Here is a 25,304-nt window from a genome sequence, read left to right on the forward strand (position 1 = left end):
GGAAGCCGAGGATTAGAGATGAGAAGGAGCTGGTGCAGGATCACAAAGCTAGCAAATTAGAAAAGGCAGGATTTCATCCAGCCATTTGTGACAACATGGATGGACATTGAGGGTATAATGCAAAGTGAAATAAGTCAGAGGTAGAAGGTCAAACACCGTATGATTTCCTTCATTAAGTAGTAGATAATAACAACAATAAACAAACACATAGGGACAGAGATTGGATTGGTGGTTACCAGAGGGGAAGGGGGGAGGGAGGAGGGTGAAAGGGATAATTCGGCACATGTGTGTGGTGATGGGTTGTAATTAGTATTTGGGTGGTGAACATGATGTAATCTTTGCAGAAATAGAAGTACAATGATGTACACCTGAAATTTTTACAATGTCATAAACCAATGTTACTGCAATAAACAAAAAATTAAAAAAAAAAAAAAGAAAAGGCAGGATTTCAGCCCCAAAGCTCTTAAACACTCCAGTATTCTGTCTCCCATAGGTAACTTTAGGGGTTCATTTTTCTTTTCCTCCTTATAATTCATTAGTTCTATAAAAATTAATGAGCTCAGATTGTACTAATATAAAGGCTATTTCCTACCCTATTGTCTTGAGCTTGCTAAAAGCTTTATCGGCTGAAATGACTTGAGAGTGCCAGGCAGCTCTCGTCACCCCAGAGCTTTGTTCTTACTGCATTCACTGTATCCTTAGGATTCGGCGACATGGCAGACCAAGGCCTAGTTTGACATTTTTGAAGGACAAAGTTAAGCACTTGTTTAAGTCATGCATAAACAGGACGTGTCAATGTTAAAACTGAAGTTTGTGTCTTTAAGATGCATTCTTCTGGTTTTATTTCTGTAATTTACAGTATATAATGAAAACCTCATTAAGTCGCATCTTCTAATTAGGACATTGGGGAAATTCATGTCAGGATAGTGTTTGAAGTTTGTGTCATTGTTCAGAAATTTCCTGATGGTGCTGAAAATAAGATAGGGGCAAAGTTTAAGCAATTTAAGAGGACAAAAGACAGTATTTTTAGACTCCTTCAGGCAATTCCAAACATCCATTTACATTAAAACAATGACTGGTAATTACAAATGATACTAATTTATTGATTAAGGATCAATGGAGACCTCAGACCCATGTTGTTAAATTTGCCTGAGTTGCCATATGTGATTTAAAATAATCACATTGTGCTTTTATTTAAAATATGTTAAAATTCAGGCATTTTAGTGATTTAGAAAAGCATTTTCTAGAGTCCTTCCTACTTGATGAGGCCTAATAGCATTCTGAGCTGAAGGCTGTGGTGGAATTTGATTATACTATATGAGATCTGCACTGTTGCTTACACTCCCATAACCTATGCTTCCCTCTGCAGTTGGCAATTGATGACTTGCTTTAGAGCGTCTCCGAAGAACTGGTCTAAAGAGCTTAGACTGAGGTTGCCTCAAGAAACCCATTTTAGGTTGCAAATTTCCAGTAATTCTTTTTTTTTTTTTTTTTTTTTTTATTTTTTTATTTTTTTTCCCCCAAAGCCCCAGTAGATAGTTGTATGTCATAGCTACACATCCTTCTAGTTGTTGTACGTGGGATGCGGCCTCAGCATGGCCGGAGAAGCAGTGCTTTGGTGCACGCCCGGGATCGAACCCGGGCCGCCAGCAGCGGAGCGCACGCACCCAACCGCTAAGCCACGGGGCCGGCCCCCTTCTAGTAATTCTATTACATAATATTTCAGCATCTATTCTTTTGTACTACAGAGGCCTCTCCCCTCCCACCTTTATTGTGGTCTTTCTAGGTCACAGTTCTCTCAGGAACGTAGCAGAAATAGCAGGTGAAAGTAAGATGCCCTGGAACACAGATGGGATCAGATTCTACCTGATCAGAACAATAAAGGGAGGATCGTTAAGCTACATTTGCTAAGAACTGGTTGCAAATCCAAACCATAAATCATATGTTCAGGACCGGGTTTTGATAGCGGTATTGATTAAATGGTTAGAGGTAAATTAAACAACAGCAGCAACTTTTATCTTGGGGGCCTGTGACAGACCATTGAAGAAAGACAGATGCAGTCTTGTAGTTCTTTGTGGGATGAGTGCATGACCTAGAGAATGGCTACCTACTAGCAATGAGAGCTAGAGAATAGCACAAGGACAACACTTCTGGAAACATTTCCTTCATGCAGTAGATGTTCATTTCCAAAGCAGATGCTAGGCAGAAACAAACACGGTGTGACTAAAGCGAGTACACAATAGAACGGATTGCTTTCTATGCTTCTTTGTAGTGCTAGCTAATTTACGCAGCAATAAAGCAGATCCTAGCCAGTGGCAAATGTATACCCCCAAGTAGCAATTATGGTAACCAATTTATAGTATGCTTACCTGTTTTATTAACACCTTTCATTAGATTTTTATCACAATGTGAATTTTGATTTTTGTATTGTGATTTTGCTATGTGTATGTAAGATTCCCGATCTGACATCTTAAATATTTCATTTCGGATTATCCCTGAAGACTTGTTCAGCCTCATAGGTCCGCTGCAAGGAGTTAATGGAGTAGGTGCTGAAGGCTGCAGTGCAGCATCAGCATTCTTCGTTCTTTGAACTGAGTCTGCTGAGATGGCATTGACACGGTCTGAATTTGTGTGTGGCCTTTGCTCTCTTAGCAAATCATTCTAACTCTCTTGGGGAAGAGAATGTAACTAAGACACACCAGAGCTGCTACTGATTGTCATTCCACTTAAGGAGCATTTATGCACTGGAGTAACTAAAGGCCAAATTATATTATGTGGATGACTGCAAAATCCCATTTATTGATTGAAGAAGATAGATTAATCCTTTGCTGGCTAAGAGTTTTTTCATCAAATAAAGTAGACCACCTAACTTAATCTTCACTCTTGTCATTGACCTTTCTCTTGTAAATTATTATTCAATTTCCCATTTGGGGAAGATAATTGAATAAAATATCCTTCTATTGGACTTGTTATTTAGTACTTCTTTGTTTTGATCTCTGAGAGGATTAGGGATTTATGTGTTATTCCTCATTTGTTTCCAAAAGGGTTTTAGGTGGTTTACAGATTAGAATATACGAAGTAAGACATGTAAAGATGAAACAGAAAAAGTAAATGTTACCAAGCAGCTGGGATGAACCAGTGAATGCAACCAAAGAATAAATTTAGGCCTTAAGGGCTTTGATATATGTAGTGGAAAGGGAAGCATGGATTATATAATTTATATTTTTTGACAAAGGAAATCTTACAGTTATCTATAGAGATAATTTTGTGTGTGTGTGAAATACTCAAATATGATTTTTATCATGTGAATCCTTCTGTTAAGAACAGTGAGTTTCCTAGTTGAAAACATCTTTTTTTTTTCCTCCCCAAAGCCCCAGTACATAGTTGTATATTCTGGTTGTAAGTCCTTGAAGTTCTTCTATATGAGCCACCGCCACAGCGTAGCTAGACAGACAGGTGGTGTGATTCTGCACCCGGAAACTGAACCCAGGCCACCAAAGCAGAGTGCACCAAACTTTAACCACTAGGCCATCAAGCCTGGCCCGACAATATCTTTAATTGCTATACTTCAAAAGGCTCAGTCCCTACTGCCCCATACTGCCTATTGATGCTGACTCGCCATCTGTGTAGGCACCTGCCCAGGGAGGCTGAGAGCCTGTGGCCCAGATACTTAGCTTTATGATGTTCTAATTGTGTGTGATGGAACTTGGCCGTGAGTCACAGATCAATGACTAGTTAATGTGTCCACTGGACTGCCTTTCTCAAAGATCAGATGTTTTGAACAAGGTTTTGGCAGGTACTGGGCCACATTTGGAACTCAATAAAGTCACGCGAGAGGTTACTTTATTTAAGATATTTTAATTTTTGGTTAAAGTGAGAGCAAAGTTGTTAGATAGTTGAAGTACTAAACCTGTTGGTGGAAAAATAAGTCTGACCTGTTGGTCAGACTTATGTTCTGCCTAAATAAGAGGCAACATGGTGTAACACATGCATCAACAAACAGCGTCGTAGATGAACATTATCTGGAGATCCCCTTTCTAAGTTAAATTCAATCCAGCAAATATTAAAGAGCTTCTTCTATGAGCTGGACCTCGAGGTTCAGGCTCGAGTAACCTGCTGTCCTTACTCTACTAATTTGTTTAGGTCCCAGAGTGCTAAACCATACAATGCAGTCTCTCCCTTAATTCCCCAAAGCACAACTGAGTCTAGGCTATAATGCCAAACAGGACTTTACTAAAAACTTAGGGAGTGACGAAGAGAGTTCAAAGCAGAAAGGCAAAGCTGAAGGACTGGTTCTGGACAACACTGTCCCCAAAGTCCATAGGCTATGACCCCTTCCTCAGGGTACCTCTGCGTATCACTCTCCTGAGCCCCCAGAGGCCACTGTGTTGCACAGTCTCTCTTAGTTCTCACCAGTGGGAACCCCTTTTACTATGTCTCTCCCAGCCAGAGTCTAATGCCGTTAACCTTGTATCTGGCCCAGTGAGAGGAGGAACCCTGTTTCCTCTACACCTAGGCTATCAATTCAGTAGCCACTAACTAGGGGGTACTAACTTTAAATTAACTTTTAAATTCTGTTTCTCATTCTTAAGAACCATTTTTCAGGTGCTCAATAGCCAAATGTGACTAGTGGCTACTGTGTTAACATAGTATATGTAACATTTCCATCATCACAGAAAGTTCTTTTGAACAAAGCTGAAACACCATCCATCTCAGGCCTTCCTTCCCTGAAATGTCATAATTATCTCTAAATGTAACCTTACCCCCAAGGAAAATGATTCTTTAAATAGTTATGCAGAGCAATTTTATTCCTAATAGACTTGCCCCTTTTGGCTCCAAAAGAAGATTTTGCCTTTCCCATTATGTAACCAGAAACCATGACCACCGTCACCGCTACCACCACCAATAAAACGGAAATCTTCTTCCAAAGAGGAATAAAAAAATGACTGGAAACTTTAAAATAGTAATTTCTCTCCAATTCATGCTGTGGGGAGTTCAGAAATATTGGAAATCGAGATAAATCTCAAGAGAGGTCTCCAGCTGCCAGAGATTATGCCACGTGGTTACTTAACTTTCTTGAGCCTCCATTTTTTAATCTGTGTAAAGGGTGCTTGTATCCTATTCCTCAAAGACGCTTTCTCTGACCCCGTGAAATAGATTGCTGCCCTCCTCGCCCCACTATATGTGTTCATTGCACCCTGTACTTCCTGTCTCACAGTAGGAATTGAATAGTATTTTATTGATGTGGTGTTGCATGCTCGGTTATCAGAGCCCCTTGAAGGTGAGATGCCTTATTCACCCTCTATCTTCAGCTCCTCACCTGGAACGTATTCTTCTCACCTGGTAAATATCCTCTTCCTAAGTGCTCACCATGTGCCTGGCTCCGTGATAATGACTTTAACATGAGCTTAATCTTTTCACTCTTCCAGTGAAGGACTCAGCAACAGAGAACGTATTTCTTGCCATTTAGATTTTTTTAGGAGAGGTAGGCATTTTCTTTCAGAGAACCATTTCTTACTGTACTATAAGAAGGCAAGGCCTTTGTTTTTGCTGCCTGGCAGCCCTTTATCTGCCTTTCATGAAATGGTACCTTTAACATACTAATGGAGCCACTGGAATGTTCTGTTGCACTCCATTCAGCCAGAGGGCTACAACGTGAAAACATCCAGGACCCTGCGTGTTACAGAGTAAGTGCTCAGTAGATGTTCATTTCTTGCCTTTCTTTTGCAGATGGAATGTATAGTAATAATCATTTTAAAAATAGTTGTAATTTATTGAATATTTACTAAGTTCCAGCTTCTTTCTTAGGCATTTGACATGCATTATCTCAACAATCCTGTGCAGGCTGAAGTACAGGTGTAATGAAGTACATCTCCCACATCCTGTTCTTCACCTCACTTGCAAGACTTTGAATTCCTCAAGGACAGGCCTGTGTATTATTACACAATTTAGAATCCATAGGGTATAACCCAGCACCTAGTGCTGGGAGGGACTCAATATATATTTATTGAATTCAAGAATGAATCGACAACTAACTTCCAGGCCTCCTTATCCACTACTCCTGGGTACCCAGAACCTTTTTAATCCTGCTTTCTTCAAGTCCTGTTCCTCTCCCTAGTCTATCAGAATTTCAGGCTGAACATCACCTGGTGTTAGGGAACTGCTTTCCAAACTGACATCAGCTGCATTAAGGGAGATGGGAAATCCATAGGATCCTGATAGTGGGGTTTTAGGCAAGTGCACCAAACCCAAGTATTGAGTGTCAGATGCCTCTCTCCAAGGAGCAGGTTTATTTGAGCAGCGGGGAGACTTGTTATTCAGCATTGTAGATGACCTTGGAAGCCAAGCCTAGAACAGAGGGCTCATGTCCAAGAGCTGCAGCCAAGCTTTGTTCAATTAAGGGTGTTTTAAGCAGGGCCTCAGGTTCTGGGCTATCAAGGCCACCACCAGAGGATGCTAAAAAGGACATCAGCTACTCAAACATGGAGAAGAGGCAAGCATCGCCTTCAATAAGAGTGTGACTTTGTAATGGTCTATAAGGGTGCAGGGCTCCTGGAGACTCTGGTTTGTGTGGTGGTGCCATTGCAAACATATTTCTTAAATATACTTTTCCTGCGTTATACGATTCATTTGTAAAATAAAATACAATAAAGCAAAAGCAAGAAAAAAACCACCCATAACAGTCCTATTTTTGTTAACATTTAGATATCTACCTTTACAAAGACCAAACACACACACGTAAACATTCATTTTTATTGTTACATATTCTTAAATATAGAATAAATTAGGTTTATCTCCTAGTATAGGCTCAATAGCATTAAAGACAAAGACTTTTTTTTAATGGTTTATATAAACGTCCTTCAGAATGAAAACAGGGATTTGGGAGCATTAGCAAAGGAATGTGAGTTACGGGGAAAAGTAGGCATGTGATTACTGCATCAACCATATTCTTGTTGCTGTGGTGATATTAACATCTCAGGAGGAACAGAACCAGTAAGTAAGCGGAGGGCAGAGTGGTGGGGGATATACCTTTTATAGAGAATTGCTGTAAGCATGCCATGCAGTCTCCTTCCTAACTTTTCCGTTTAATTCCCTGAATGCCTCATTAAAAGAGAATCTCCTATATAATTTTAAAAGAATATGTTTATCTTAAACCCAATAGTTCATTTGAACGTAGTAATGTTTTACTGTGTGGCGTGGGATCTGTGTTGTTCTCTTCTGCAGAGGTGAGGTTTCTAAGTTGTAGCAGCATGGAGTGAGGAGAAGATCCTCAGGTAGATGCTGGACCCTGACTCTATCATCAGTCACTGAAGTGGTCCAGGGCAAGGCTCTTCCTCAGGTGGCCTGCAGTTTTCTTAACAGCCAGATGAGAGAGATACCAGTCACCTCAAGCCCTTCCCCTCTGCCCGACCACCTTGTCTGACAGTGATGGAGGAGGCCTCTGGTTTCCGTCTCCTTTCGCAAGAGAGAGTAGGTATAGTACAGTGTCAAAGTCAACAGCATCGCAGTCAGACTGCAGGAATCCCGCATCGGCCCTGTGGCTTCCTTTGTGTGCTCTTAGGCAAGCTATTTATGCTTCAGCTTTGTGATCCATAAAATGAGTCCGATAATAGTGCCTAATGGATAATCATTGTGATCACTGAATGAAATCATCCATATACATTGCTTAGCACAGTGCTTGACCCACAACACATGAGCAAAGGCCTGAGCCCCGTTTGTGGTGGTTGTCATTGTTGCTATTGGCTTTCATCTGGGAGGAGACCCATCACTGTAAGACACATTCACCTGTAAAGCATGAAACGATATGTCAAGCAGGTGGCATCCTGGCAGCTCTCTAGAGCACTTCTGGAGGTAGTCAGAGGTGTTGTTTCCCAGAAGGTTGGAGTTACATTGTTAGCGGTGGTGTTTGTCAGATGAGAAAGTCAGCATTTAAGGAATTATGAATATGACATTGTTTGAGACAGAACTCGAATTAAAAAAATCATAGAAATTGAAAGATACACATTTCTTTTTGTTTCACTTTTCCTTTTTGAATACGTTCCCTGCTTCCTGCAGTGCTGCTCTAGAATTGTTGCTCTAAGAACATTTTTAAATGAGCCGAATGAATCCTATTTTGAAATTCTGTGAAATAAAGTTTTAATAAGTTAGGAGTTGACAGAGCTTGCTTTATTCATTTGCACTTGAAAAGAGAATTATTCATTAGCTGTAGAATTTCATTTCCTCCAGTGAGTGCAAATAGCAGCAAAGGCCTACTGTGCCCCTCTGCTGAACATTCTGGAACATTGTCCACACTCGCTGTCATCAGACAGTGCATTTGGATCAGTTCAGATACACCTTGATCCCCTCCTGAGCACTGCAGGTCCTTCTATGAGAAAATCTTGCTCTTCTTCCTCTGGTGGTTTGAAAAATATACAGGAAGGGCAAAGGGGCACCTGGAGGGAAGAGATTAGGACTTGGCAGAACCAAAAGATTGCAAAGAAGTGAACTTGGGACACATGCACGGTCATTTACTGGCTCTCTCCCAAATCAAAACAAGAGGTTCCAAGAACCAGGTAGGAGATCAGCATGGACTAGCATAGTTGAAAAAAAAATTGAAAAGCTAAGCTGTAATGGAAATATAGGGATTAGAACCTACTCCAAGAAATAGAGGCTGAAGCCTGCTTGCACATGTGAAATGAGATTGGAGATGAATGGTCAGTCCAACCCAGGGACAAGGGACTCCCTGAATCCCAGGCTGGGCTAAGGGCACTGGCCTTGAGCCTGCAGGTGGAAGGGAGTCAATGAAGGTATTTTGCTTTTTTTTTTTTTTTTTTAGATATAATTGACATATACCATTGTGTAAGTTTGAGGCGTATGACATGTTGGTTTGATACATTTATATATTGCAGTATGGTTCTACAGTAGTGTTAGCTAGCACCTCTATCATGTCACATAATTATCCTTTCTTTTTTGTGTTGAGAACAGTTAAGATCTAGTCTCTTAGCAACTTGTACTTTATAATACAGTGTTGTTGACTATAATCACTATGCTGTGCGTTAGATCTCCAGAATTTATCTACTAGTTGCAAGTTTGTACCCTTAAACAACATCTTCCCAATTCCCCCACCCCCAGCCCCTGGTAACCACCATACCACTCTCTGTCTGTACAAGTCATCGCAGGTCTTTAAATGGAGCAGTGAGATGATGGCAGTAGTGCTTAAGATGCATTGTGACATGCACATGGAGGGGAAACGAGGAGACGTGGCTGTGAGCTGTGGCAGACTCCAGTCACATAGTTGAAAGTACTGTGGACGAGGAGGAGCATGTCTGACACTTTGTGTGATGATCCTCTCCTCAGAGATGACTTCTCTAGAGTCCTACTGGATCTACTGGTTGTCAATAGAAGAAGGGAGAGCATTGCTCTCCTTAGAAGATTTGGAAATTTGCAAAGGCATTTTTGGTTGTCATAGTAGCTGGCATATCATGAGAAAGGGCCAGGATGGCTAAACCTCCTTCAGTGTGTGGGACAGTCCCATGAAAATAACAATGTCCCTACCAAAATGCCACCGATACCCCCACTGAGACATGCTGGATTGAACATCCCTTTACAGCCAAGAGGTGAAGAGGTTAGGTGTCTCAGGTTGGAAGAAGGGCCGGGAAGTACATGCTCAGTCTGGGATTGCTCCTCAGAGGGCATCGAGCTTCCCCCAGTGATGTGCCCCTGGGAGTGGTTGGTCTAGAAGACCCTGAGCTTCCTTTCAGCTCTTATTACTGAGACCTTGAAATATGAGGTGGAAAAAACTTGCACCAAATTCAATTTAGGTAATACCTTTCATTTACGTAATTTAGGTAATACCTCTCCTTTATTACTAGGTACTGTGGTAAGTTTCCTGTACATTATTTCATTTATTCTTCACAGTAATCCTGTGAGGTGTGGGTATGATTTTCATTTTATACGGAAGCAAGAAGTTAAATAACTTGTGCAAAGCCACATAGTTTTAAGGTGGTAGAGCTTGAGCTAAGAAACAGTAAATAAAGTAAAATAAGACAATAAAAAACAATGAAGTAAAACAAATTACACTCAGACTGTGCAGTTCATAATATTCTAACATCGGAGGCAATGCGTACTGAGCTTTGGACTTAATCCAGGGTCACCTCAGGAAAACGGAACTGACAGCAGCCTCTCTCGTACCAGCTGGCGATTCGTTCTCTGCCTGCACCAGAGCTGGAAAATGAATTAGACTTTTTTTTAAAGATTTTTAAAGTTTATTTTTTTATTTACTAAGAAAGCCTATTACACATTTAAGAACATTTTGATTGAAAGATTAGCAAACCTAAAAACTGCCAAATTATCAAATTCATTCTAAAATATAATGGATTCACGTTTCCACTATGTTTTCTTTATTATCTCTGTCAGTTCTACATTTGTGACTCCCTAATGATCATGCTTTGAAACGGACTTGATATTTAGAAACGTAATGACCTTATGACAAAAATGCATAATATACATTTTCTGGTAAGAAATACAAAGCAGGCTTGTCCCTACAAGAAGTGAGTCCTTCTGAGTTTGAAGATTAAAAACTATTTTTTCATAGCCTGCAAGTCGGAGCCTCGCAGCCAGTTTTCCCCAGCTGGCCAACAGCCTCCCGCTCCCCTAGATTCAGACCTGGTACACCTCGGGTGGGACCTTGCAATTTGTGTTTTTAACAAGCTCTTCGGGGTATTCTTCTGATCAGGCACGATTAGAAAACATTGACTGAGGCCATGCTGTGAAAATCTTTCTCTCTGTAAATTGTCCACAGTTGAACCCTAGACAAATTCAATAACTCATTTGCTTGTAACAAGTATCTTTATGTTTATAACCCTTTAATAATATAACCTTGAATTAACATCATATTTACAGCTTACAAAATACTTTTGTGTACAGTGCATCATTTGAGACCCACAGGAATAGACATTTTTACAGATGAGCAACCTGAGGTCCCAAAAAGTTATTTGTCCCGGATCCTACTGAGAGTAAAATGGAAGAAAAGGGATTTGAATCCAGACCTTCTCACTCATTTTTTTTATGCCTCTGTGTGTGACCATCAGCCCGTGGCCTCAGTGCACTGCACACAGATAAGGCGATTTGCACCAGACTGGCTTTGTGTTTTAACAAACTGTGTTTCTTGACAAACTTCTGAGACACTGTTTTCATTTCTTGGCGTGTTTGAAACTTCAACAAGAATCTAATTTATCCAAAGACCAAATGAGGGCAGGACACCTGAGAAACTACCAGTTTCAAATTAACTGACATCTCAAAAGCCTGCAAGAGTGACTTACTTTCTGGAGGGGAAAGAAAAATATTCAACACAGAAATTAATTTAGTTCCACATTCATCAGAAATGATGTAGGGTGTGGAAAATTTACAATTGTAAAGCCGCTTAATATTTTTGTTTTTAAGAATTTCTGGTGGTAGAGTGGTAGAAAAAGGAGTGGACTTTTTCGTTAAAGTTAGAGCATTCATTAAAAACATTATAGGAAATCTAATATCATTGGATTAACTCATTTTAAATAAGTACTTTAAAAACAACTTTCTTCAATATGTAGAAAGTAACTGATTACTTTATAATTGAATTTTTAATGCCCCTTTTAGTTCAATCACTTTATGTCTCTCTACTCAGATATTTCTAGCTGGGAGGGGCTTTTTTTTTTACTGTAACACAGAAAGCACGCTCCTTTTGAAGCAGCACTAACAGTGACACCTTTAAAGACATATGAAAGCCATGAGTTCTTCTTATTTAAAATGACGGAGTTGAACTAGCCACTCTTAGATATTGAATATTTTTATTAGTTTTGAGATGTGCTGTTTCCTTTTGGTTGAAAATTATATGTCAGCAGCATTTTCAGTGTAGAGATTATGCTACTTGGATTCAGAGCTGGAGCTAAAGTTTGCCCAAGTTAAGAAGAGACTCACTATCTGGATATATTTTATCCCCTGTATGACCCGCTAGAAAGAGCCAGCACAGCTTTTGAAATCAGACAACTTAGGTTCAAATCCCAGCTCAGGCATTTTCTGGCCATCTGACCTGTAGCCCTTTCCCAATTCACTTGGCTCACCTGTAAATTTGAGTTAGTAGCATCTGTCGCACGGGTTGTTGTGGAGATTAAATGAGATGATGTGTCTCATAAGGTTTGCACAAAGTAAGAGCCTAATAATTGGAAGTTTTTTTTTCATTTTAATTACATCTATTCTCATGTAAAATGAAGAATTTCTTGGTCTAAATCAGTAGATATCAGGGTTTTGTTTAGCAGAACTTTTTTTTCCCTAAAATATTCTTACAGGATAAAAAGGTATTTACTGTTTCAATCTTCAGTGGCCAAAAATTTCTCGTTGTTTGTGGAATTATGGAAACCCTGAAATGTATCCTGAAAAAATACATAATTAAAAAGCCTGTATTAAAAACCTATTAAGATGGCCACTATCAAAAAAAGAGAAAGGAACAAGTGTTGCTCAGGATTTAGAGAAACTGGAACCCTTGTGCCGTCTTTGTGGGAATGTAAAATGGCATAGCCACTATGGAAAAGAGTGTGGTGATTACTCAAAAGGTTAAATATAGAGTTACCATATGATCTAGCAATTCCACTTCTGAGTATATACACAAAAGAATTAAAAGCAGGGTCTTGAAGAGATATTTGTATAGCAGCATTATTCACAATAGCCAAAAGGTGGAAGCAACCCAGGTGTCCATTGACAGATGAATGAGTAAAGAAAATGTTATATATACATACAATGGAATATTATTCGGCCTTAAAAACGTAGGAGATTCTGACACATGCTACAACATGCATGAACCTTGAGGAAATTATGCTAAGTGAAATAAACTAGTCACAAAAAATAAATACTGTATGATTCCATTTATATGAGGTACCTAGAGTAGTCAAATTCATAGAGATAGGAAGTAGAACGGTGGTTGCCATGGTCTGGGGAAGAGGGGAAGGGGAGTTGTTTAATGAGTATAGAGTTTCAGTGTTGGAAGATGAAAAGAATTCTGGAGGTTGGTTACACAACAATATGACTGTACTTAACACTGCTGAACTACACACTTAAAAATCGTTAAGATGGAAATTTTATATTGTATTTTATCACAATTAAATCTATTTTTTTAAATTTAAACCATATATTGAAAACCACTGGACAAGGTATCTCCAAAAACCCAGTGAGCTGTAACATCCAATGATTCAAAGGTAGAAGAGGAGTTTGTAATTGAGGGGAGAGGCCCAAGGGCAGCTTCAGTCCCAGTTTTCCTGGCCCTCGAGAGACAGCTGGGATTGTCTGTACAGCTGAGGGTGGGTGTGGGGAGAAGGAGGTGTGGAATATTTACTCTGAATATGCTCTGTCTTACCCCACTGCTAACTCGCTGCGGAACTGGAGGGAGACCTGGCAGTGCCTTCTCTGAATTGTTGACGAGCCATCCTCTATTAATCCAAGTGAAAGCTCTGACAGTATTAACAATAAACAGCCTCATATTAGCAGAAAATAACTAAATCACTTGAGATTTTTAGAGCAGAACAGATCCAAACACTCAGAGCCTGATTTCACAACAAACATGAAATATCCAGGCATTTGCTGCTGCTTCTTGGGCAGTGCCGCACTATCAGGTGTCTAATCCATGAGATGGGGTGGGTCTCTGCAGGATAGGAGTGAGATTGAGGACATGTCAGGACATCAGTGTCCTCAGTGTCAGTCTCGGCAAGACCTGTGTGGACTTAATCTCCTTATCTTCCTATCCAGAAAGCACAGAGAGAAAAAAGTTGGTATAGAATAAGCCAGCAGTTAGTACAACTGGAGAAGAGAAACAGACTTTGTCTAAAAAGACCTATTTCATTTAATGAAAGCCTTATGAAGTAAAAGGAAAATGGACTTTTACTAACAATGGTGGTCATCTTAATAATGATTGCTGTAGTATAAGGGAAGTTGCTGAGTTTATTTTATACTTATATTATTAATAATAGGCCATCTAAGGTTGAAGAGTTTTTTTGTTTTGTTTTTTAGAAAATTCCTCCTAATGTGTCAGTCTGTGAAGGCTGGGGTGTTTTTTTATATTCCATTGTTTGACATTTTCTTGGGTATATCCTTGAAATTTCAAATCTTTATTATTGAAAGCATCATTTGTTTGCATATGTGTTATGGATTTCTTAAGGCATTAAAAAATTAGGTATCCTCATGAACAGAAATGAGGTATTGATTAATGCTACAATATAGATGAACCCTGAAAACATTATGTTAAGTGAAAGAAGCCAGACATAAAAGGCTACATATTGTATGATTCCATTTATATGAAATGTCCAGAATAGGCAAATCCATACAGACAGAAAGTAGATTAGTGGTTGCTGGAGGCTTGAGGGACAGCAGAATGGGGAAGTGACTGCTTAATGGTATGGAATTTCTTTGGGGGATGATGAAAATGTTGTAAATAGATAATGATGATGGTTGCACAACTTTGCGAATATACTAAAAACCACTGAATTGTATACTTTAAAATTGTCAATTTTATGGTATGTGAATTATATCTCAATAAACTTATTATAAAAATAAACTATCAGAGAAGACTTGCAGTAGAAAACAATAAAAATTTACAAAAAAAATGTTTTTATACTCAAGGAAATTAAAGGGAACAGGAATTCAATTCTGTATTTTTCTACATTGTATCAAAATCTATGTGACTGTTAAATATTATTTATCAAACATTTTTTGAGTCCCTGCTCTGTGCCTGGAGTTTAGCAGATATGACCTTATAGGTGAAGAAAAAAACTTTTTTCCTCTACTCTCATAGGTTTAGTTCCTGGGGTACTGCAAATTAAGCTGACAAAAGACAGATTAACAGGAGAAAGGTTTATGTATGTGTACAGAGGCCTTCATAGAAAAGAAGTGAAGATCCAAAGAGGCAGTTAGACCCCAGGGTCTTATATACCATTTTAACAGTGGGTGATAAATTTGTGGAGAAGTGACAAGACAAAGGAAAGGGAGTTGGGGCTTCTAGGGGTGGTAAATTGTGGGAAGGTAAATATATGGAGTGAGGGGGGGGTGCTAATGGAAGATAAGGGTTGGTTAGCAAGGTTTGTTATGCAGATTCAAGTCCAAGTCTTTTCCATTGATCAGTGATTAAGAGGCGTCCTCCTCTTCTCAGCAAGGGAGAGGGAGACACATTGACAAAGGGAAATTTATAGCCTGCTTTTAGACAGGGAGGAGGAGGATGGGGAGCTCAAAACAATCCTTATACCAAAGTGGCGTATTTTGGGGTGGCATACTCGGATCTCCTTCAACCGCTTCTCTCAGAGGCTAAAAGACTTTTCAAAAGATAAATATCTATGGAGTGAATGAGGATGCTGGTAAGTCTTGCTTAAATGTCTTTCCTGGGCTTTCTCTGTGAACCACTTACAAATCGTTTTTCCATTTCTATTGTGGGAGATCAGGATTTGGCTACCCTGAAATATATCTCTTTACCTTGATTATTTTCTCTGATGGACATTTGCCCTCCCTCAAACTGCCTAAAGGAATTTAACTCTGGGTGTAGACAGACTGGCAGCATCCATGCTAAGCCCACTCTTAACAAAGTTCTGTTTACCAAATATTTACATTTGTAAAGGTATCTCCCTCTGTGTAGTGGGAAGAGGGGGGATGACCTTATGTGTGAAAACTCTTATCAGGACGGAAGAAGAAGACTTAAATCTACATACTCTTGATTACTATAATTCCTGTCTCTCCGGCCACGTTCTCTATAGATGGCCCTGTAAAGGAGTGCCAGACAAACATTTACACTGATAAGGGAAATCTCCATTTGTAAAGGTATCTCCATCTCTGTATTGAGAAGGGGGGGTGGCCTTCTCTGTGCAGTATAGAAGGAAAAGATTTAAACGTACATACTCTTGATTACTGTAATTCCTGTCTCTCCAGCCACATTCTCTACAGGTGGCCCTGCAAAGCATTGTCTGACAAACATTTACATTTCCCTCTTCATGTAAATTGTCTTCTTCCTCTCTGAAATCCCAAAACACCACCCACCCCCAACATCCTCCTTTGTCTTTAGCTGAAGACAAAGAATCTCTGCCATTTTGTTGAGAAACTCAGTTTCCGTGGTTTCTCCCGTGTATACATGTTATTAAACTTGGTATTATTTTCTCCTGCTAACCTGTCTTGTTAATTATTTGGCCAGCCATAAGAACCTTAAGGGAAAGGGTGGAGAGGGATTCTCCCTCTCCCCTGACACTGTTTACACTAGAGATAGTGATAAGGTATAAGAGAATAGAATGAGAAAACATACAAATCTTAAAATGTGTATGTTTTAAATGCAAATCATTAACACATTGAACTCTTCATCTTCGGACATCTTGTTTTGCCACTTTGACTAACTTTTTTTTAAATTATAGTAGTAACTTAAAGGCAGAAATTATTACAAGTGGTATGTTCTTGTAATAATCAGAAGATACCAGATTCCCTCTCAACTTAACATTTAATTATTTTAGAATTGTATTCAACTGAGACCATATCAAGGGACTAAACTAAAATAGTCATAGTCTTTCATTGTCTAGAAGACTTGGAATGATGTCATCCACTTACTCTTTCACTTAGTGATAACCTCCCCAGACATTTTTAAAGAAAAGGAGAGAGATGAGGAGGTGGAAGAGATCAGTAATCACCTGCCCTTTATATATTTAAGTGGAATGAAAATTCTGCCATTTATCACAGTAAGGTGGAAAATGGCCCTGATTTCACTTTGGGAAGTTGCAGAAATGATCTTGCTTTGGTGACTACTTTATAATGTGGGCTACTACCTCAGCTAGGTTTTTCAGAAACAGCTAAGAGGAAAGAAATAGGCAAGCAATTCCACCATTTCCCAGCAAAGGTAGTTGTTTCTTTCACATCCCTGTTTTTAAAAGTATGGCACTCGCATATGTCATTTTATATACTGCATGTATATATCACGTTGTATCAGCCGCAGCTCTGCCCCCCTTCCCTTCCTCTCTGCTGCTGCTTACCCCAGCCATGGGCCTTCTGAAGGTTCCACAGACTTGGTTGTGCTAAGCTGACTCTTCTCAAACACCTTTTGCATCCATCCCAGGAACTGCCCGGTTAGCGCCTTCCTCGAGTTCACCAGTTACCTCAGGTCTGCATGTCTTTTCTACCCAAACTATTTCATAATGTCTTTGTGAAATGTAAAAATGTCTTACATTTTTAAATGTCCATATGATAAGTAATAAAGAGAAATAGTAATAGCTAACACTTTTGTAGTGTTTACTAAATGCCAAGCACCATTCTTAAGACTCTACGCTTATTAACTCATTTAGTCTGCATGACAGTTCTATAATATATAGACTGTTATTAGCCTAATTTTAGAAGAAATCTGTGATACAGAGAAGTTAAATAAACTTATCTAAGGTTATGCAGCTAATGTGGGACAGACCTAGGATTTGAACCTAAGCAGTCTGGCTCCAGAGTATGAGCTCTTACCTACTGCCCTCCCTGACCACTGTACTCTCTTTATCTCTTATAAGGCACACAGTTAGGTGCTCCAAAACTGCTCTGGTACTAAGAATTGGTTATACGTTTGTACTGCTCTGAAATGCAGGGACAGATAATCTAGTCTACTGAGAGAAGCATGAACCTTAGGGGCAGACAAATTGTGGCAGCATTGTGACCTTTGACAAGTCATTTTGGTTTTTCGAGTTTTAGTTTCCTCATCTGTAATATAAGGAAAAACATAGATAGTACCTCTTTCTAGGGTTGTTGTGTGGCTTAAATGAGATAAGAGATACAGAATACCCGTGAGTTCCCTTCCTCCTTTTGACGTGAATTATCTCCTATCTCCTTTTGGCAGTACTGTGATGGCGGCACCGGAGGTATTACCTCTGTTATACAGGTGAAAATGTAAGTTTATAGAGGATAAGGCACATTCCCAATATCATCTATCAGGACAGTGGGTGTGGAAGAGTAAGAATTAGGGCCTGGGCTTCTCATTACCAGTGAAATGTGCTTTCTACTAGACTATGCTGAGAAATGGAATTGAGATAAAGTTAGAACCAGGATAGAATTCCCCACCCCCTTAAACTCATTATTAAAAACCTCCTTTGCATTTCTAAGACAGTTTTATAGTTTAGGAAGCACAGTAAAAATGAATCTTTATTTTTGGAGTTATAGGATTTTACTCTAAAGAGTGATCATTATATAATATAACATAATCTAATATAATATAACATAATACGATGTGTCACTGTGGCAGAGTATTATGGATTATACTGAATTTGTAGAAATCCCGTCAAATCTTATCTTGTTCAGGGTGATTTGCAAAACTTATTCTTCTGAATCGAGATTTTTGCTCCCTTCAGTGGTTGGTGCCTTCAAGACGTGTAGGTTATAGATGAAAAGTCTTATTGGAAAATCAAGATAGAAGGAGATTAGCATAGAAGAACATGAATAAACTGAAAAAGAGAAAAGGGCCAGAAGTCGCACTCTAGTGAGACCACAGATCCACACATTAGAGGATAAAGCAGTGATCCATGTTGTTTTGTTAAGTACTTGATTAGGTTATCAGCCCAGAAATTTGAGAAAATTAAACCTGCTGACTACTGTGATTTTGTTCAGTGAAAATTGTGAATATCTATGCAAATCTTGTTAGTGTTTTATATAAATATTTCTACAGCCAATTTCCTTCATTGTTGTTTTTAAATGTATGTATGTATATGTGTGATTGCTTTTTTGTCTTTATCTACCATCTTCCAAAAAGGATTGAGGGAAGTAAATGCTAGAGAAAGAAAGGCATTGGTTAATCAGATTTACACATTAAGTTTTTTAGAGTGAATAATTATTACATTGAATAGTTTAAGGAAAAGTTAAGTAAGATGCCATTGTGCCAGAGATAAAAATAGTGATTTTTAAATAAGCCCAGAGAATTTAGTGAAATGGAAGCAGCAATGCCTAGGAATTGGGAAACCTGGGGTTTTGGCCAAGCCTCAAGCTCTGTGACTCCAGGCAAATCACTAACCTCCCTGGTCTCTTCCTTATCTATAAAATAGGTGATTAGACTGAATGAACTCAGAGGTCCTCCTCAGTTCAAAAACAAAAACTTCTGAAATGCTAATGAATTCCATTACATTGAATGTTATATCTTTGGTACAAGAAAGAGTATTCTATTAATAAGATAATTTATACAAAATTAGAGTGTTATTTACTTTTGTTTGCGCTAAATGCAGATCAGCTTCAAAACTCTAGGTTGAATTTGTTTTTATCCAAGTTTTAATTCAGGTTTCTTCTTAGAAGGAACATATAGCTCTTTAACTCTAGCCATACTTAATTTTCTACATTAATGAGAAAAAGTTAGTAATATATATAGTTACCTTCAGGATATCTCCAGACTTAAAAGTTTCCTTCAAAACTCAAATATCAGGAAGGTTATTGAATAGGTAAAGCCCCTCCATGACTGTCAGAGTGAAGAATGCAAATGGTGGGAGCTGAGACAGAGATGGTGGTGATGGGCTGTAATTAGATAATGATAAAAAAGAAATACAGCCATTTTTCACTGTGCATTGTACAAATGTACACAGTAGAAATTTCTTAGAAAAGTGGATAAAGAGAACCGATTAGTGGTTACCAGAGAGGACAGGGGGAGGGGGAGGGCGAAAGGGGTAAAGGGGCACATGTGTATGGTGACAGATAAAAACTAGCCTATTGGTGGTGAACACGATGCAGTCTATAAAGAAACTGATATATAATAATGTACACCTGAAATTACACACTGTTGTAAACCAATATGATCTCAATAAAATAATTTTAAAAAAAGAAAAGAAAAGCACGAAGAAGCAAAAAATCATCTGTAATCTTCACTGAGAGAGAAATTGTTAACATTTGGGTCAGTATCTCTACAGCCTTTTTAGAATGTATATATACGTATAGTTACATATAAAAATGAGAGCATATTTTATATTTAATAATATATCATATTTCCTATGTTATTAATATATCACAGTCTACCTTCAAATGTTACATCACTTTTCATGTAGTGTGAGAGCCTGACAACGGGATAATTCTAATTCTTCTCTCCCATTTGTGTGCGGTTGGTGTCTTGCATTTTACTTTTGCATGTATTGTAAACCCCACAATTCATTGTTACTATTTTTGCTTTAGGTAATCAATTATCTTTTATAGATACCTTCATTTTTGCCATTTCTGTATTTCTTTGTGTTGGGCTACGTTTCTGTCTAGTATCATATTCCTACTACCTGAAGAATTCCTTTAATATTTTTTGCATTGCTGGTCTGCTAGTAATGAATTCTCTCAGCTTCTGTTTATCTTTAAAAGTTTTTACTTCTCCTTGATTTTTTAAAGATATTTTCACCGGGTATAGAATTCTCATTTGACAGGTGTTTATTTTCAATGTTTAAAGACGCCACTTTGTTCTCTGCATTACATGGTTTCTGATGCTGTAATCATTGTCTTTGTTCCTCTGGCTACCTTCAAGATTTTTCCTTTATCTTTCATTTTCAGCATTTGGATTGATGTGTCTAATTGTGGAGTTTGCTTGTTTATTGTTTATCTTTCTTGGTGTCCTCCACCTTCTTGGATATGTGGTTTAATATATTTCATTTTTTTGAGATAATTCGTGACCATGATCTCTTCACATATTTCATCTGCCCCATTTTCTCTCTTCCTTATGCAACTCCAATCAGCTGTTGTATATTATCCCACAGCTCTTGGATGCTCTTTTCTTTCTTTTCCACTCTTCTTTTCTCTTATGTTTAGGTTTGGATCATTTATATTGACATATCTTTAAGCTCTCTGATTCTTTCCTCAGCTGTGTAAAGTCTACTCATGAGCCCATCAAAGGAATTCTTCATTTCTAATGTTGTGGTTTTTCTTATCAAGTGTTTCTATTTGACTGAATTTCCATCTCTTTGCTGAAATTCCCTAACTTTTGATGCATGTAGTTCACCTGTTCCACTAGACAGAATGCTGAACATTGTGTGCAGAACAAGAGAGACTGAGGTAAAGAGTATCTTTGGAAATGGACATACCTCTTCTGTCAGGCTATAAATTGGAAAGTTGGGCCATTGTAGTCAAGAGTTGAGCTGAGTTTACATTTTGTTTGAGTGCACTACAGGCTTCAAATTCCTCTAGAGGAGGGCTGCATTGCTTTATGCTGAGGGTGGGGGCTGGGAGTCAGTGCTCCATCCTCAGCTCTGGCGGCACATCTGTAGCACGGAGGGTGTCTCTTGCCCAGCTCCTGCCTGACCTCAGCATTGACTGCTGTTGCTGGAGCTGGGGCTGAGGGATCTTTGATTCTGGCTCATCTTCAGTCTTAGGGAGTGTGCCTAGCTCAGGGCTGGGTCCTACTTAACATTCCTGCCCTTTCCACCATAGCAGCCACCCTCTGCCTTATATCTGTGGTTGTAGATTTGAAGGCTCTTCATATATACTGACAAATTGCATTCCAGAAAGCACATATACATTTACATTTCACAAGCAACATATAAAGATTTTCTTAAACAAGGCTTTTTGTCTCTAACATCATTGGGCTTTTTTGATATGTTGGGATTCCATAATTTTGTTGCTCACTCATGCAATGGAAATGCAGCACCAGGCCTTGTGCATAACAGGGCATAAAACATTTTTATTGGTTAACTGAGGAATCAAAATATAAATTTCCCACTGAGTGATTCAAAGGTACCACTTTCATTTTGATTTGTTCCTAGGTGACAGAAGCAGTCACTACCTGATTCAGGAATGCAAGAGTATGTATTTCATTCAGAAGCTCCATTTGACAGAGAAGCAATAGTCTTTAGATAGAGGCATTATGATCCCTGACTGAAAATACCACTGCCCGAGGATCTAGAAAACTGAGTTCTGATCCTGATTCTGCCTCTAATTAGCTGTCTCTTAATGTATGAATTACTGATCAGTTCTCTTCCTCAGTTAATTACTGATCAGTTCTCTTCCTCAGTTTATCTGTCAAATGGGGTTAATGATATTTATCTTACTTCAGCAGATTGTTGTGAAAATAAAATGAAATTACGTAAGTGTAAGCCCTTTACAACACTTTTTAAGTGCTATAGAAATATAAAGTATTTCTTTAGAAAGGTTCAGAGAGGTGTAGAAAAATGTGGGAGTTAGAATTTCAAGGCACCCTTTTGACATCTACACATCAGCGTATGAGAAAGTACATGAATATGGAAGAGAGCAAAGTTAGAACTAGAGTTCTTCCTCTCACTAAAATTAGCCTACTTGTGATAAAGGTTAATTAAGTCCCTCTCAACCGGGCAAAGGCACATTTTTAAAAGGAAATAGCATGTAAGCCCCGACTCATGCTGGGAAGTAATGAGGTCTTCGTGTCACATCCCACTCTAGGCTCGGTAGGCTGTCCTGTTAGACTGTGTTTCCTGTAGACCTAACCTGATAACTCCACCTGCTGTCTTAGGTCTAGAATTCATTTACTGTGCTGCTTGCGTCATTAGAGTGACACATAACTTGCACTCGGACAACAGAGACAAGCAAGACAATTAAAAAGTCATCAGGAAGTTTATTTCCTTGTGCCAGCTTTCATTCACACCAAAAAATAGTCTACACCAAAGAGGACCAAAGGATTCACAATGCACAGCATATAGTTTTACTTCCTCTTTTATAACCTGTTGCACACAGTTGAAACCTCAGTCATAAGCTGGTAGGTCTCGAGCAGGGGTCAGCAAACTTCTGCCCACAGGCCAAATCTGGCCCACTGTCTGTTTTTATAAATAAAGTTTTATTGGAACACAATCACTCTCATTTCTTTACATGTTGGGTATGGCTGCTTTAGTGCTACAATGGCAGGGTTGAGTCATTGCAATAGTGATTGTATGGCCAACAAAGCCAAAAATATTTACTATCTGCCCCTTTGCAGAAAAAGTTTGCATAGGTATAGAACAATGATGTTAGTCCTATCCACTCCCCACCGACATTACTAAAACAAATTTTTTTACTCAGGTCCCTTTCTTCTTACTTCATTTAATAAATTAATTTTATTATTTTATACTATTTTATACTATTTATATAGTATGATTTATACTTTAGCATCTAAGAATAATGAGATATAAAGAATTCTTCAGATAGGAGAATGTTTCTCAGCTAAAAGCATTTAACTAGAAAAATTTATAGAAAATACAGGGCAAAAAGAACATGCTAAACAACACTTCGTGAGGATGTGATCAGCCAATTCCAGAATGTAGAAAATTCTACACAATAACTTATCCAGTTTTTTCCATAAATATATGGATATGGAAAAAAGAAGGTGGAGTAGGGCACCTATGGAGATAAAAAGAGACTTAAGAGACATTTCAACATAATGCTAGATGTAGATCTTCTAACTTGAACAACCCAACTGAGATATTTGGAGACAATGGGAGAATTTGGACATCGACAGGGTCCTGGTATAAAGACGTGATTATTTTTACTTTGGTAGTTAGGATAATTGTATTGTGATTATTTGTTTAAAACATCCTTATCTGTTAGAAATAATTAAATTGCAGTATTTATGGGTGAAACAATATGATGCCTAGGATTTTCTTTCTCCTCTTTAACTCCTTGAGCAAGCAAAAAGAGTAGGGAGTATAGAAGAAATAATATTGGCAAAAGGTTGATAATTATCGAAACAGGGTGATGAATACATGAAGCTCATTATGCTTTTCTCTCAAACTTTGTGTCTGTTTGAAAATTTTCATTATAAAGTGTTTTTTAAAAGCATGAGTTTAAGAGTCAGATTTTAATTTGAATCCTGGTTTTGCTAGCTGTTTCTATATCTGTAAAGTAGGCATTGTAATTCAGATTATATATGACATTGTAAGGATTATGAGAATTAAATGAGATAGTAAAGAGTTTAGCACAGTGCCTAACACAGAAAATTTATCAATACCTGGTAGCTATTATATCTGCCATCAAATACCAAAATATAACCCCTTATGAGCCTAGTTCATTTATCTTGTAATTGACTTTGGTGAACAAACCTTAAACCCATATTGCTGCTACACGGGAATAAGGAACCAAAATAGAGAATATTTTTCACTATATACACATATTTCCCTGGCAGTCTGGAAGCAATTACAGCACTTGTAAAGATGCATAGAGGAAGAACTGTGATATAAAGGGGATTGTGATTGGAATTTCAGATTGTCCTAACACAGCTGTTCCTCGACAGCAGTCTCAAAAAAACCAGTCAGTTTTCTGTGAAATTGCTACCAAATGCCTGTGAAACATTTTAGCCCAACGTGCATGGGAAGTCCTGCGACTGTGTATGGTACTGACAGATTTCCCAGTTTGAGTTACTGCTGTTTCCCTTTGACATCTTGTGCTCACATGAACCCAAGGAAGGCTCTGGGTAACAAGATGCTGCTTTAGCTCAGACTGGGCTGACTTAATGAGCTACTTCTTAGTCAACCACTCATTAGCCAATATATATCACACGAATTTGTAGGAAAACACATTGACTTAAAGGTGCAGGATCTTAGAGCAAAAAAATCACCATCTCATCCATCAATCACCTCAAGCAAATGAAATAAATAAACTTGGACTCTGCCTCACAAAGTGTCTCCCTTAAAATTCATGCCTTTTGGGGATCTCATTCTGAAGAAAATTATGGTGAGAGAGAAATGTTGGGAAGCACACTGTTCACAATAGATGTTAAAAAAAAGAAAAAGAAGGAAAAGAATGGGGATAAGTTGGGGGAAGTTTAGGAAACGATGTTTTGGTTGAACTGAGGATACCAAAACTGTTCTTTTTTTTCTTTTCTTCTGCAGAACGACATCACTCCTTTACATGTTGCATCAAAAAGAGGAAATGCCAATATGGTAAAACTATTGCTTGATCGAGGAGCTAAAATAGATGCCAAAACAAGGGTAAGAGTACAATTTATGTACATGCCTATACTTACTTTCAGGAAGTAGGAATACTTCTTCTAATACCTTTGCACTGGTTCAACGCTGGCCTTATCTTTATTTCATTTGTGTGGTCTCTTAGAAAATGACTGCTAGGTTTCTTCTTCTTAAAATGAGATGATAATCCATATTTATAAATCTTTAATGCGTGTTTAAATAGTGCATGGCTTTAATTATAGAAACTAAGACTTAAGGTGTAGAGTTTTTGTTGAGTTAAATTTTTAAGAGTTTAATCACTACTTGACACTATAGGCTGAACTATTTGGTCAGTTTGATACTAAAACTGACAGTTATTCTATTTAAAAACCAATCTGTCTACCTTTGCACACTGCTGGTGGAAATGTAAAACGGTGCAGCTGCAATGGAAAACAGTATGGAGGTTCCTCAAAAACC

The 25,304-nt window shown here is 38.4% G+C and overlaps 1 protein-coding gene across 16 annotated transcripts in view; it reads left to right on the forward strand.

The window, feature by feature from the left end:
- The window catches only part of ANK3 (ankyrin 3), a 641,124-nt gene that overhangs the window by 429,043 nt on the left and 186,777 nt on the right, over positions 1–25,304 (forward strand). For all 16 annotated transcript variants that reach the window (XM_058543390.1, XM_058543388.1, XM_058543400.1 and 13 more), the window contains exon 8: positions 24,774–24,872. In XM_058543390.1, the coding sequence (XP_058399373.1) occupies positions 24,774–24,872 (99 nt within the window). The remainder of the gene's footprint in view (positions 1–24,773; positions 24,873–25,304) is intronic.

This window comes from Diceros bicornis, chromosome 6 (genome assembly GCF_020826845.1).
Source record: "Diceros bicornis minor isolate mBicDic1 chromosome 6, mDicBic1.mat.cur, whole genome shotgun sequence".
Taxonomy (NCBI): domain Eukaryota; kingdom Metazoa; phylum Chordata; class Mammalia; order Perissodactyla; family Rhinocerotidae; genus Diceros; species Diceros bicornis.